Consider the following 12,312-nt stretch of genomic DNA (forward strand, 5'->3'; position numbering starts at 1 on the left):
GCGAGAAGCATCAACATTGCACCTCCAATCATCGTGCATCAAAACATCTTCGTCTTCTCCGTTCGATCGCAACCATGTCGCGACACCATGTGCAGCCGCAAGGATTACCATAATCAACCTCTCCACCATTTAGCCAGCCACAGCAACACCAAGTTTCTTCACATACCTGCAAATCCATCCCTAATTTGCACCACAAGAAGAAGAGAGAAGAGGCGCATGAGATCCCTTTCCCCAATCTAAAACCCTAATTTTGGGTGGGTAAGGGGATGACACGTGGGAAGGCCTCATTGGTCACACCTACCTCGCTACGCCTTAAATTGTCCACTCTAGTAGTTAAAGGACATGTTATTCACTGATTGCATAGCTAGAAATCTGACTGTTGACAAAAATTGGGACCAAAATTGGTATTAAGCCTATAAATTTTTATGTCTAGATTTTTTATGATATTGTCTTTTTTTTGTCTTCCAAATTAATTTTGATATGATAAAAAAGTTTTTAATATATTTTAAAATATTAAATTTAGGATATTTTAAAGGCTGAAGAAAGAGTTAACAACAAATTTGATATTTTTTTCATATGCAAGCTCATCATTCTAGAATGATTTCTCATTTATTTTCAATCTTAATGTGCTCTTAATAAAATGACCTAATCAAAGGTACAAAATATAAGAAACTTGGTAGAGATTATTTCTTCTTCCACCTCATGATTTCCTCATACACATCCATGAGGTGCTGGAAAAAATCCAAATTACTCATGTCTTATATTTTCGGACTGTAAAATATAAAAACATGTTTGAAATTGTATAATCTAACACATTTTAGAATGTGAAAACATTTTGGATTATATAATCTAAACATGTATTTTCCATTTGAAATTATATTTCAAATTTTTGTATTAAGCTATTAACAGTACATTTTCAGATTTTAGATTATGTAATGTAGAAATGTTTTGGGATATTTGAGACTCTATAATTTATAATATATTTTTGAAGTATACAATTCAAAATATATTTTCAAATTATATAGTATAATCTAAAATACAATTTTAAATTTTAGATTGTGCGATTCAAAATAAATTCAGATTATGTAATCTAAAATGGTTTTGACCCATTTTAGTAAAGAACCTTTCAACCCTAATTCTTTTATTCAACCCAATGAATTGGTCTTATCACTATGCTAGTAAAACGATAACAGAACCAGAAGGAAGGGTAAGCAGTTGCACTAGAAAACAAAGTAAATTTTGGAGAAATTGATCATATATATTTACAAGGTTATGCCCAAGATAGTGAAACATAACTTAACCAACACAGTTCTAATAATCTTTGCCAGAAAAGAGGGTAAACGCTACCAAAATAGCCTCTAATTTCACCCAAAGCAAAAAGTTATTTACACTAAAAAAAGAAATAAAGCAAAATTTCGAGAAAATAATAGAGAAAAGAATCTATTAACATTTCAATGTGCTATGAAACAAATTCTAGGCAAACTGAATCAAAATATAAAAAAATCAGCATTGTTGGGTTTGACCAGATATTGGTGTTTTAGCAGTGTTCTCTTCGACCAATGGTGCTGTGTTTGTCCTTTCCACGCTAGATCCTTCATGCTCACTAGCTTCATTATATCTATCCACACTGTGCAAAAATATTCCTGCAGTAATGCACAGTGATATCAGAACACATACGCTTCAGAAAGCTTTTCCATTTCCATATTTTCCACACATTTTTTATCATGAGTATGGTATTTTAAGCAGTTCTAATGGCCATCCATCACGGTGTTTTGGCTTTGGTGTGAAGAAGTATAGGTGAGGTAGGCATCGGGAGTTCACTAGGGTTGATAATATATTTCAAGATTCAAAGAAGTCTTACGGCAACAAAGACTTTGTATGCTCACATTCTTGTAAGATATGAATCTTATTCTTACCAACTAGATCAATCTTGCACATCCATGATATGATAGATGTGACTTGTTCTCATTTACTTTTAGGTTGGATTGGACATGATTTCTACAACCATCAATGTTGCTCTAGTCCAGCAACTTTCCTTTTTCTTATGATGCAACGTTGCTCTTATAGATTACGATAATGATATATGATTAAGAAATTAGTAATGTGATATGATTGTAGAAAACCAATAGATGTTGCATAATGACTAACCTATAAACCATATTGCAGCTGCTGGAAAAAATATACTTGTAAGAATCAAAGCAGTCGTCCTCCAGTTATTGATTTTGTCCTGCATTATCAATGTGTATGAATCAACAATTTAGCATTGTACAATGATCATGATATAATACATTGGTTTTTCTGTCTATTTGGTTAGCCAATATCCACCCCTCTGGTAAATAATGTACAGTTAAAATTTTACCAAAAGTAAAGCCACAAAGGCGTCAACTGATTTGTCATTTTGTGGAAAAGTAAAGGTAACTATTTTCCCTTAAAAATTTGTAATGAATACAACTTAAAAAAGACTAACCTGGACTTTTCCAACAAGAGGTGAGGAAGGTACATCTCCAAAGAGATGAATAGCAACAGTAGACAAAGCCATAGACAGCGGCCTCAAACTTGGTTTAACACAATGGAGACACACATAATTCACAGGAGCCTAAAACAAAAACATGAGGCAAAATTATAAAAAAAAAAGTGTTAAGCTATTGGACCATGAGTTCTAATGATCACAAACTATAGCTTATACATAAAATAATGTAACAGAAAACTATCATGGTAGACGTAGTGTACTAACTCTATTCCATTTCCATTAAAAAAATGATCTTTTAGGTTGGATTAGAAACAGGAAATGTATCCAATACAGAAAAGAGAAAAATGGTTACAATGGAAAGAAGTGCCTGCTGAGTGGCAAAAACACGAAGAAATTCTCAAAGAGAAGGGAAGTACCTGAGTGGCAAAAACAAGTAGTTCACCAACAGCAAAAAGAGCCAAGAAGCCATACTCGCTTCTAAATAAGAAGGCACCAAGACAACATGCGCCACCAGTAAGAGTTGCTAATGATAGAAGCTGCCAAAAAGAGTTGAAAATATTCATGAAAGAGCAATGGAGTTTCTATGCGAATTTTAGGACTGTTTCATGGAGATCACAAATTAAGTCAGTATGCATGGCCTAAAAGTTCACTTAATTATCCATTACAGCTTGAATCATTACACATGTACACTTTAGATGGACTTATTAGAGGAAAACAGAGTTGATAAACACTGAAATCTTTCTTAAAAAACATTTTGAAAAATTGATTAATGAAATTTACTCACAGCAGACTTTGATAAAAGGGTTCCCTTATTTTGTGAAAAAGTTATTTTTCTACACAGGCAAATAATTTCAATTCTGAAACCATGATGTTAAAAACATATTAGACATACTTTGATCAATTAAGAATCAGATAATGTGACTGAAAACAAATTTTCCTATCCAGATACAACAACATACACTCCTAAGCTCTTACTGCAATATAGTACAGAAGGTTTTAATGAGGCAAAAAGCCACTCTTTTTGGTCAATTAAACCGAGGTCACTTCATGTATATAGATGACTGCAGTTTGTGTTAGGGACAATGATTCAGGCAGAGCAGTTTAGGCAATGCATAAACTTCTACAAAAGAAATTCTAGAATTCACTCTCTGAATTCAAATACCAACCTTAAATGCGTTTGATATTGTGCTATTCACGTAATCAAGAAGAAAGCCTCCTCCTAAGCTGCCCAATATTCCACATACAACTGTAATTCCTCCAAACATCATATCTGCATTAGCCTGCCAAAGTAAATTGTTCTCAATACAATTATTTAATATAATAATAGTACAGCAATAATATTGCATATCACCTTCAAATTATAAAATTACTGGAAGTATACTTATATTAAGAAAGTAAAAAGAATTAGAGATAGAAGGAACAACCGTGTTAATGAAATCTCATGTATAGTTGTGGTCATATGACCAAATAAAATCTCACCATGTTATATATACTATAACCAGCTTTGGGGCCCCAATACGAGTAAGCACCTATTACAAAGTTGTATACTATGTACCCTGCAAATGGACATTCATGCGACGTAATTAAATTATGAAAAAAACAATATGATTGTTCAACATGGTAAAATATAGGTAGAGCTTATTGATATATGAAGTTCCTAAAGAAGTAAGGTATATGCAGGTTCTAAGATGAATTTAACAACACAAATTAGATCACAAAAAACAAGTAGATGCACATAGTAGATTAGCAGGAAGACAAAGTACCTAGAACATTGACGACAAAAACCTTGTCAAGAAGCAGTTCTTTCACGTCTTGCAGAAATCTTGAGAACTGACCGAATATTGTGGTTGCACATTTAGACCTAAGATAAGACAGACATTAAAAAAATATAATTATGAACATTATTCAGTGAGTTATATCAGACACATTCAGTCAATCAATAGAGGGAAAAAGAAATTAGTAAATAAGGATAGTGGGGGTAATCATCCTCAGGTGGAGGGAGATAATTTTATCCTTAATAAAGATGAGAAAAATGCTTCCATCGGCAATAATGGCCAATGGGTCATATATTCTGTAAAACAGCACTCAATAAACCAAGAATGATTTATTATTGTTCTTACCTGGAAGGTTCATGTGCGCTTTTGTCTCTGAACTCTGCCTTCAAGGACAACGTTTCATCTTTTCCATTTGAAGCATTCACATCTTTTCATAAAATAAGTGAATTTTGTTAAATTCAACAAAAGATCTCGTGAAACAGAAGCTGACCAATAAAACCGAAATGTAAACTTTAGTGAGCTGAAAAAATTTAGTCAGAGCTGAGCCTGTCCCAGAGAAAATGCATATTGATTTCTAAACAATCATGAAACGGTGGAATGGTTACAAGAACTTCAAACACAGACAATTTTGAGCCTTCCAAGAAAAAGTGTAGTTCAAAATTTTGATTAGTACACGTCTACAACTTTGTAGTTTATAAAGCAAAATGTCTATTCTCCCTACTAGTCTTCAAAGGAAGGGCAAGAGAAAACTGAAGAACACATGTAAACCCATAGTTGTTTATCTGAAAGTCTGCTCAACTACGACGGCATCTTAGGAGAGGAATAGATTTTAACCTTTTCTTCAGATAAGTCACAATAATACCACTGAATTATAAAAAAGAAGGGTCGGGAGTCCTACAATAAAGGGAGAAGAAATGCTATTTCATAGTACAGGAGAAATAACTACGGAAAAAATAAGTTTAAAGAAGCAATGAAGGAAAATAGCATGGGCACATCCTACGAGAGATAAGCTGGTTAGAATCTACAGCTAAAAAAGTATAATTTATTAATTTTGTGTGAAACTGAATAGAGTTGACTTAGCATAGAATATCTATCATTTAATTTTGTTGAAAAGACAAAAACCGAGAAGATAAATGATAAATTTCTGTGCATAGACCACAATAGAGCTATTCAATTTTGTAGCAACAAAATATTCAATACTCTATATTAGGGTGATAACACAAAGATAAAATCAATCTAGTTGATCCTAGTATCAACGGTTACTATATCTATAGGATTTTTATATATCTACAAGATTCTAACAGTCCTTCTCAAGCTCAGGCATCTATCATATAAGTCAAACTTGTTACAAATGTCATCAACACAAGACTCCTTGAGAAATGAACATGTTAGTCAATTAGTTGCTGGAGTTAACAAAGTATACAATAACAAAGGTTCACTATTGATTTGAGGGCATGACGGGTGTTGCAAGACAGGCGCTGGAGAGTAAAAAACTGCTTGGAGATTGCAGTGGCTAGTAGAGAACTAAATTGGTCATGGCGTTTACTAGAGAGCAAAAATACTTGGAGAGCCGGTGACAGCTGAACAGAAAAAAATGCTGAGCAAAATGACAATTGTAGAAGAGCTGGACAGCTACTAGAGAGAAAAAATGTTTAATGGAGTCGGTTTTCACACAAGGTGATGTCAGTGGTGGGAGTTGTCAGCTAGAGAAAGCTTGTCGGAAAGTCACTTTTGGTGAACAATGAACCCGGAAGAACAGAAACCAATAATTGCACATGGTTTCTAACATTTTACATTTATTCCTATGCTTAGTAGTATGTTGCTAGGGACTTGGGTATTATGGGGTGTCTAAGTCTCGCGTTGAGTAACTTGGAATGCTTGGTGGAATATTTAAGTGTTTAGTTCTCCCCTTTAATAGCTAGCTGTGGGTTCCCCAAGTGTCAGGGTTCTCATCAAATAGTATCACAACAAGTTGTCTATGTCTCTGAAAACCCTAGAGTGAAATCCCCGCCAAGATGTTGATTCTTAGAAGTGGTACTATGATATAAGACTTAGGTACTGTTATGGGGGTACCTAAGCCCACATTGAGTAATATGGGATAATCAATGAAGCATTGAAGTGTTTGATAGCTTTCCCTTAATAGCTAAGGTCTGAGGGCAGGTTTCCAAAGAGCGTAGGGACTCATCATGTTCATATCTATCTATTATTAAATTCCATAGAGAACTTATAGTTTTAAATTTTAAATTATATGTTCAATGGTAGATATGCTGTCATGTATATAGTACTAAGCATGAGCGCGAGTCTATATTCACATTACTCTTTCTTTATAGAACTTCCATCCACATATATTTGTATCAGACGCAATTCCAGTAAATACTCTTTCCAAAATGGAGAAATTTATTTGGCTTTGTAGCACCACTATAAAACATAATGCTACCTTGAGTTTCTGACTCAGCTGTCTCAAGTTTCAGTTTCTTTTCTGAATCTGCAGGGGCAAAACCTGTATGCACAAGTAGTTTAGTGATGGGAAACAATGTTAGGGCACTATGTGAAACAAATGCAGGAAAAATGTGCACCTTTCAACTGCAATGGCTTCATAAAAAATCCGAAAATAGCAAACGGAGACATCAACACAGCTTCCACCCAAAATGCCCATCGCCAACCAAAATGGCTTCCAACCTGTTTATAGACAATGAAAGGATAAAATAATAAAAACCACATTAAAAGCAATTAATAAAAAGAGATATACATGATTGATGCTAAAGTATAAGTACTGATACATGACAATATTTCCTTTACCTACATACAGGTCCAAATTTGGTTTCTATTGTAAGTGAAAGGGGAGGAGACAGTTGTCATTCCAGATTTATTATCAATGGACTACTTGTACACCCTTTCTACCTTAAGGACTTTCCGGTTTAAGATTTTTCCTATCTAAAACATTATACTTTTCATTCAGTTTTCAAATTTATAGAGAACTATGCTGTCAATCTATCTATATATATTATTGAAACTAAATATTTCCTCTTTACCTAATTTACAGGTTTTACAACTACAATTTGATAATGCCAAACAAAATCAAAATCTTACCAAACCACCATAGATATAGCCAACTGCATATCCTGCTGGTATACACATGTAAAATGTACCGAGCCATGCCGTTTTCTGAGACACACCAATGTAAGATAGGTTTCCACCATAAAGAAAACACATGATAGTCACAATGCCATATAACATTTCAACTACCAACAAGGGAAGGGAAAACATCAGTCAGTTTTATAAGATATTATATATATATAAACTATAAAAATGTTGAAAGGAAGCAAGCACACAACTAATGTAGATCAACTCTCCAGAATAATTAAAGCAAATATTCCACTGGTTTACCCCAAATAGACCACCAATGACAACTTGTTAAACAAATATTCTAAATCTTTAATATATAATTTTAATAATTGAATCCAAAATATAATTGCACAAAGCATGTAGATTCACGATTTGAAAGGCATTTATACTAAAATTAACGTATATTCATATCGTATTTGTACATGGAGCTAATAATTGAACCAAGATCCCATAAAATTGCTTCAGAGTTCAATAACTGAAGTGTACAAGATGGCTACACAAGAGCATAATAGACAATAGAAACATTCTAAGATAATTACCAGGGACAGAAACAAACCTGTGAAACTGGGGCATTGTCATCAATGAAAGGTGCTGCAAGACTTATAAATGACGCCTCACCTACACCAACTAGCCTGTAGAGAAATACAAATATATAAGAAACAAAATAAGATTACTCTTGCATCGTGTACTATATTGTGTATACAAAAGCAATGGAGTTCAAAATATAATGGAAGACACTTACATGCGGCATGCTGAAATGGACCAAAAATTGAAAGAGAAACCACAACACAAGGTTGCAAGAGTCCAAACAGATAATCCAACTCCAATAAGTCTAAATGGGTTTACACTGCAAATAGTAGAATTATATAATGATTAAACATTTATCTAAGCCAATAATAGCAATTACGAATCACATAAACAATAGTCAGTTTGTGTAACAGATATAAGAAGTTTTCATTATTAGATGATTATGTCTAACAAACATAGGAAACCTAAATTTAACGGAAAATAGGTCTAAACCATGGGTGGCTTAATTTTACATGTGCGGCTAATTATATGCTGCAAAACATTATAGTCATCTTGCAGTCATTAATTTTAAAGGATAAAAAGTCAAACTAAGGGGACATTCTACACTTCAATATAACAAGTCAGTTGTTGTTCAAAAGCTTCTTCAGTTTTCAGAGGTTTCATAATGTCATGAGTTGGCAAAATATCTTCTGAAGCATTAAAGGTTGAATATTTAAGTTAAATAAACATAAAGAATCCAACAAATGAACAAGTAGTTGCTCATGTACATTTCACGAAAACTAAACGAAAAATAATAGCAGCCTTTATTCTAGGACTTAAATGTGTACATCATAAATTGGTTTTTGGTACGCTAATCCTCTAACCATAACAAATCTGTAGTTATATAGACGAGGAAAAACCAGAGAATGTTCGCATCACTGAGTCTAAAGTAGGATGTGCCCAAGCTTGAAAATTGAGTGGGAAGAACTTAAGTCACTATGTCTCAAGTAAATTATGTACTTTGATCCCAAAATGCCATGGGACCTTGACATACATCACGCCAAATAGGAAGTGAAGTACAAAAAGTGCTGTACAAGACTTTTTTGTGGCCCCCTATCCCCTTCACTTTGCGGCATCTAAATGGGATATGGTTACATGGGGAATCCCAGATATACATATAAAATCAGTTATCATAAAATGATCATTTTACTGCATTTCACTCTCCATGTGGCCCGTCAACAAGACAAAGACAAAGCCTATCAAGTATAAGGAGATATTAATAATAAGAGTTAACCACCAAACTATGGACCAAACTTATTAAAGGTATCGAGCAGAAATATGAAACAACTATTTCAATACAAACATCCATTACCTCTTTGCTAAAGAAGCAAATATTGGAGAAGCCACAAGAAGTCCAACCATAAACGCGGAGGATAGAACTCCATCCTCAAAATTGCTCAATTTAAAGTCCCCCCTGCATAGAAGGAGAAAACGATGTAGCCAAGACTACTACTACTAAGCTATGAAAATCTAATCTAATGCTCCATAAACTGTACAATATGTCACGGCACAAAACTAAAGAAAAGCTGTTAGAGGCAACAGTTAACTTGCTGGGTAGAAATTTCATTTTCCATCTATATGTAATACCAAAGTTTATGTTTAAATGTTTTCACTATTTATATCAAAGATCCTACTATATCCTACACTTACTGTATTCCGGTTCCAGATTTGCAGGTCCCACCTTTACAAGTTCCTTGACTTCCATTAACACCATTACTTGCTATTGCTCCTCGATCCAAATAGTTTAACAAGTTAATCACACAAAATATAGCCAACAACCTACAGGACAAGATTAAGAGATCAAGAATTTTTCAAACACACAAAAGCATTGAATTTTCAAATTTCAATTTAATATACACCTCCACTGATCAAGCATGAATAATACGACACCCAACAACTCAAATCCATGACCAACATTAAAAAAAGAAAAGTAGCAACACCTCAAATACTCATCAAGGAATGAAAAAAGTCCCTTTCGTTTAATCAACAAAAAATGATGAGAGAAAAAGAAAACCCAAGTCTTAGTCCTCCTCCCTATGACATACCCACATAAAAAAAATTCAAAATTCCCTCCCTTTACCCACTGTGTTTTTTCAGCACAGATCTATTAACTATAAACTAAAAATTGAAAAATCACCTCTTTGGCGTAAACCATGAAGTTGAGAGAATCATGGTGGACTTGGTGTCCACCCCTGGCTCCAAAGAAGGTTGAGGCTGAGAAGAAGACGACGCAGACTGTCCTTCATGTTGTTCCTGTGGTGGTCCCATACCAATTTAATATACAATATCTACCACAGTAGTATATTATATAGTTATACGATGACCCTTTTATTGAAACTTTGAAATTGAAAGGTAGTTGAAGGAATGAGAGCAATGGTCAAAGAGAAGCCTTGCACTTATTTCTTTACACCACTCAAACTCTCATATCTTCTTCCTAGTTTGAAGAATCACCAAGACCAGGTCACACTGTTGTTTGTTATCACAAAAAAACAGAATTGCGCACAAGTGCGGATTCGGTTTTTCATTGGTTACGAAAATAGAATTTCAAGACAGGTGGTGTTTAGTGTTAACAACGAATCCCTTATGAGATTCCGAATCCTCATCCTATTCACTCACTCGCTATGTCTTCTTTTTCTGTTATTTTTCTTAAAATTTTCAGAATTTTAAGGTTCAAGAGATGATTTCTGCACACAGGCTTATCTGATAACTCAAGATTTTGAAGCTCATTTTTTTAAATATTTTTAATTTTTAACAACACTCAATTAAAAAAAATATGTATAAAAATAAAAGTATGTATTCTAGCATAATATTTGCTCTGTATACTTAAGTCAGGACTAAATGATTAAATATATTTTTCCTTTTTAAATTTGAATGTAAAATTAAAATTTATTATTATTTCAAATTTTGATTAAAATTATTAGTAAAAATATATCCGGTTTATTTTTTTATAATAATAAAAAAGTAATAAATAATTATAAAAATAAAAGAAAATAATCATCATTATTTAATTAATTATATTTTTATTCATTTGGTAAATAATCTTATTTATTTGTAAATATAAATAATTTTTATAATTTAAATAAATATAGATTTTAATTATGTAATTTTAAAAATATTAAATTTAAAAAATGATTAAATAGGTGTAGTATGAATAATGAGATGTGTATAGTGGTTACTAAGAAAAATATTATTATTATTATTATAAAAGTATATGTAAATAAAATTTATATTTTTATGGCAAATAAATTTTATTTATTTTGTAGAAATGCTTCTGTTATAGATAATTATTTTAGACTAAGAAAATAGTTAAATTAAATTGTAAAATTGAAAAATAAATAATTAAATTTTAAAATGTGTTAGTTAAAAGGTAAAATAAAAATAATTTAATTTAATTTAAAAATAAAAACTAGACTTAATACTATTTTTTGTCCCTGTTTGTATCTTGTGTAAGACTCGTTTATTTTTATGTGATTTAAATTTTGGTAACTTATATTCAATTCAATCCTTCTTATGACTCTCTCTAAATCATTAATTAAAGATGAACAACACGTGTTACATGTTAGTTTTTTATTTTATTTAACTTTTTAAACTTGTTTTTAATTTTTTAAATTTAAAAAAAAATGGAGACATGTCAAGTCAACATTATGTCAAGAGACAATGTAAGTGTTATATGGCAATGTATGTGTTACATGGCAATGTGAATGTCATGTGTCAAGTTAGTATTAATGTTATGTATCTTATATTTAAGGATAATGATACTTTTGACAACATTTTTCTACAACATTTTAATATCATCTACGTGTCATTCTGTGATTGGTCCATGTTAGATGTTTATGATTATTATTATTGATTGTGGAGTAATTTTGAACCAATCACAGAATGACACATAAATGATGTTAAAATGTTGTCAAAAAAATGTTGTCAAAATATTATTATTCTATATTTAATTTAGTCCCAATTTTTGTTAATTTTTTTTAGTTTAGTTTCTTTTATTAATTTTGTTTAATTCAGTTCCAATTTTTTTCATCTTTAAATTGAGACTAAATTTAATATTTATTAAAATTTACATTTTTATTAAATATTTTTATCATTATTTTTAAACCATTTAATATAATTAGTGGATTTATACTTGATTTTTTTTTACATGTAAAAAATTAGGTTAGAGTTGGTTTAAAAATAACCAAGAATTTTCTTATAATTTTAAAACTAATGAAGAAATTTCCTTCTAAATTTAAAAATAATGAAGTTTTTTTCTTCTAATTTTAAAAACAATGGAGAATTAATTTTAAAAATAATGAAAATTTTTTATTTTAATTTTAAAAATAATGAATGATTTTCGTTCAAATTTTTAAAATAATGAATAATTTTTTTTCT

The 12,312-nt window shown here is 31.6% G+C and overlaps 1 protein-coding gene across 1 annotated transcript; it reads right to left on the reverse strand.

Annotated features, from left to right (window-relative positions):
- Positions 1-1,215: 1,215 nt before the first annotated feature.
- On the reverse strand, positions 1,216-10,576 carry LOC148205760 (putative sphingolipid transporter spinster homolog 2). Its single transcript, XM_088103773.1, has 16 exons — positions 10,076-10,576; positions 9,589-9,717; positions 9,251-9,352; positions 8,114-8,218; positions 7,928-8,003; positions 7,336-7,410; positions 6,822-6,924; positions 6,683-6,745; positions 4,591-4,672; positions 4,234-4,331; positions 3,950-4,026; positions 3,637-3,750; positions 2,887-3,006; positions 2,468-2,596; positions 2,149-2,227; positions 1,216-1,643 (listed from the first exon to the last, which is right to left on the reverse strand). The coding sequence occupies exons 1-16, from the start codon at positions 10,204-10,206 to the stop codon at positions 1,504-1,506; spliced, it is 1,623 nt and encodes a 540-aa protein (XP_087959899.1). The 5' UTR covers positions 10,207-10,576; the 3' UTR covers positions 1,216-1,503.
- Between the last annotated feature and the right edge of the window lie 1,736 nt (positions 10,577-12,312).

This window comes from Vigna umbellata, chromosome 1, assembly GCF_029865625.1.
Source record: "Vigna umbellata cultivar VRB3 chromosome 1, Vumbellata_1.0, whole genome shotgun sequence".
In the NCBI taxonomy this organism is placed as follows: domain Eukaryota; kingdom Viridiplantae; phylum Streptophyta; class Magnoliopsida; order Fabales; family Fabaceae; genus Vigna; species Vigna umbellata.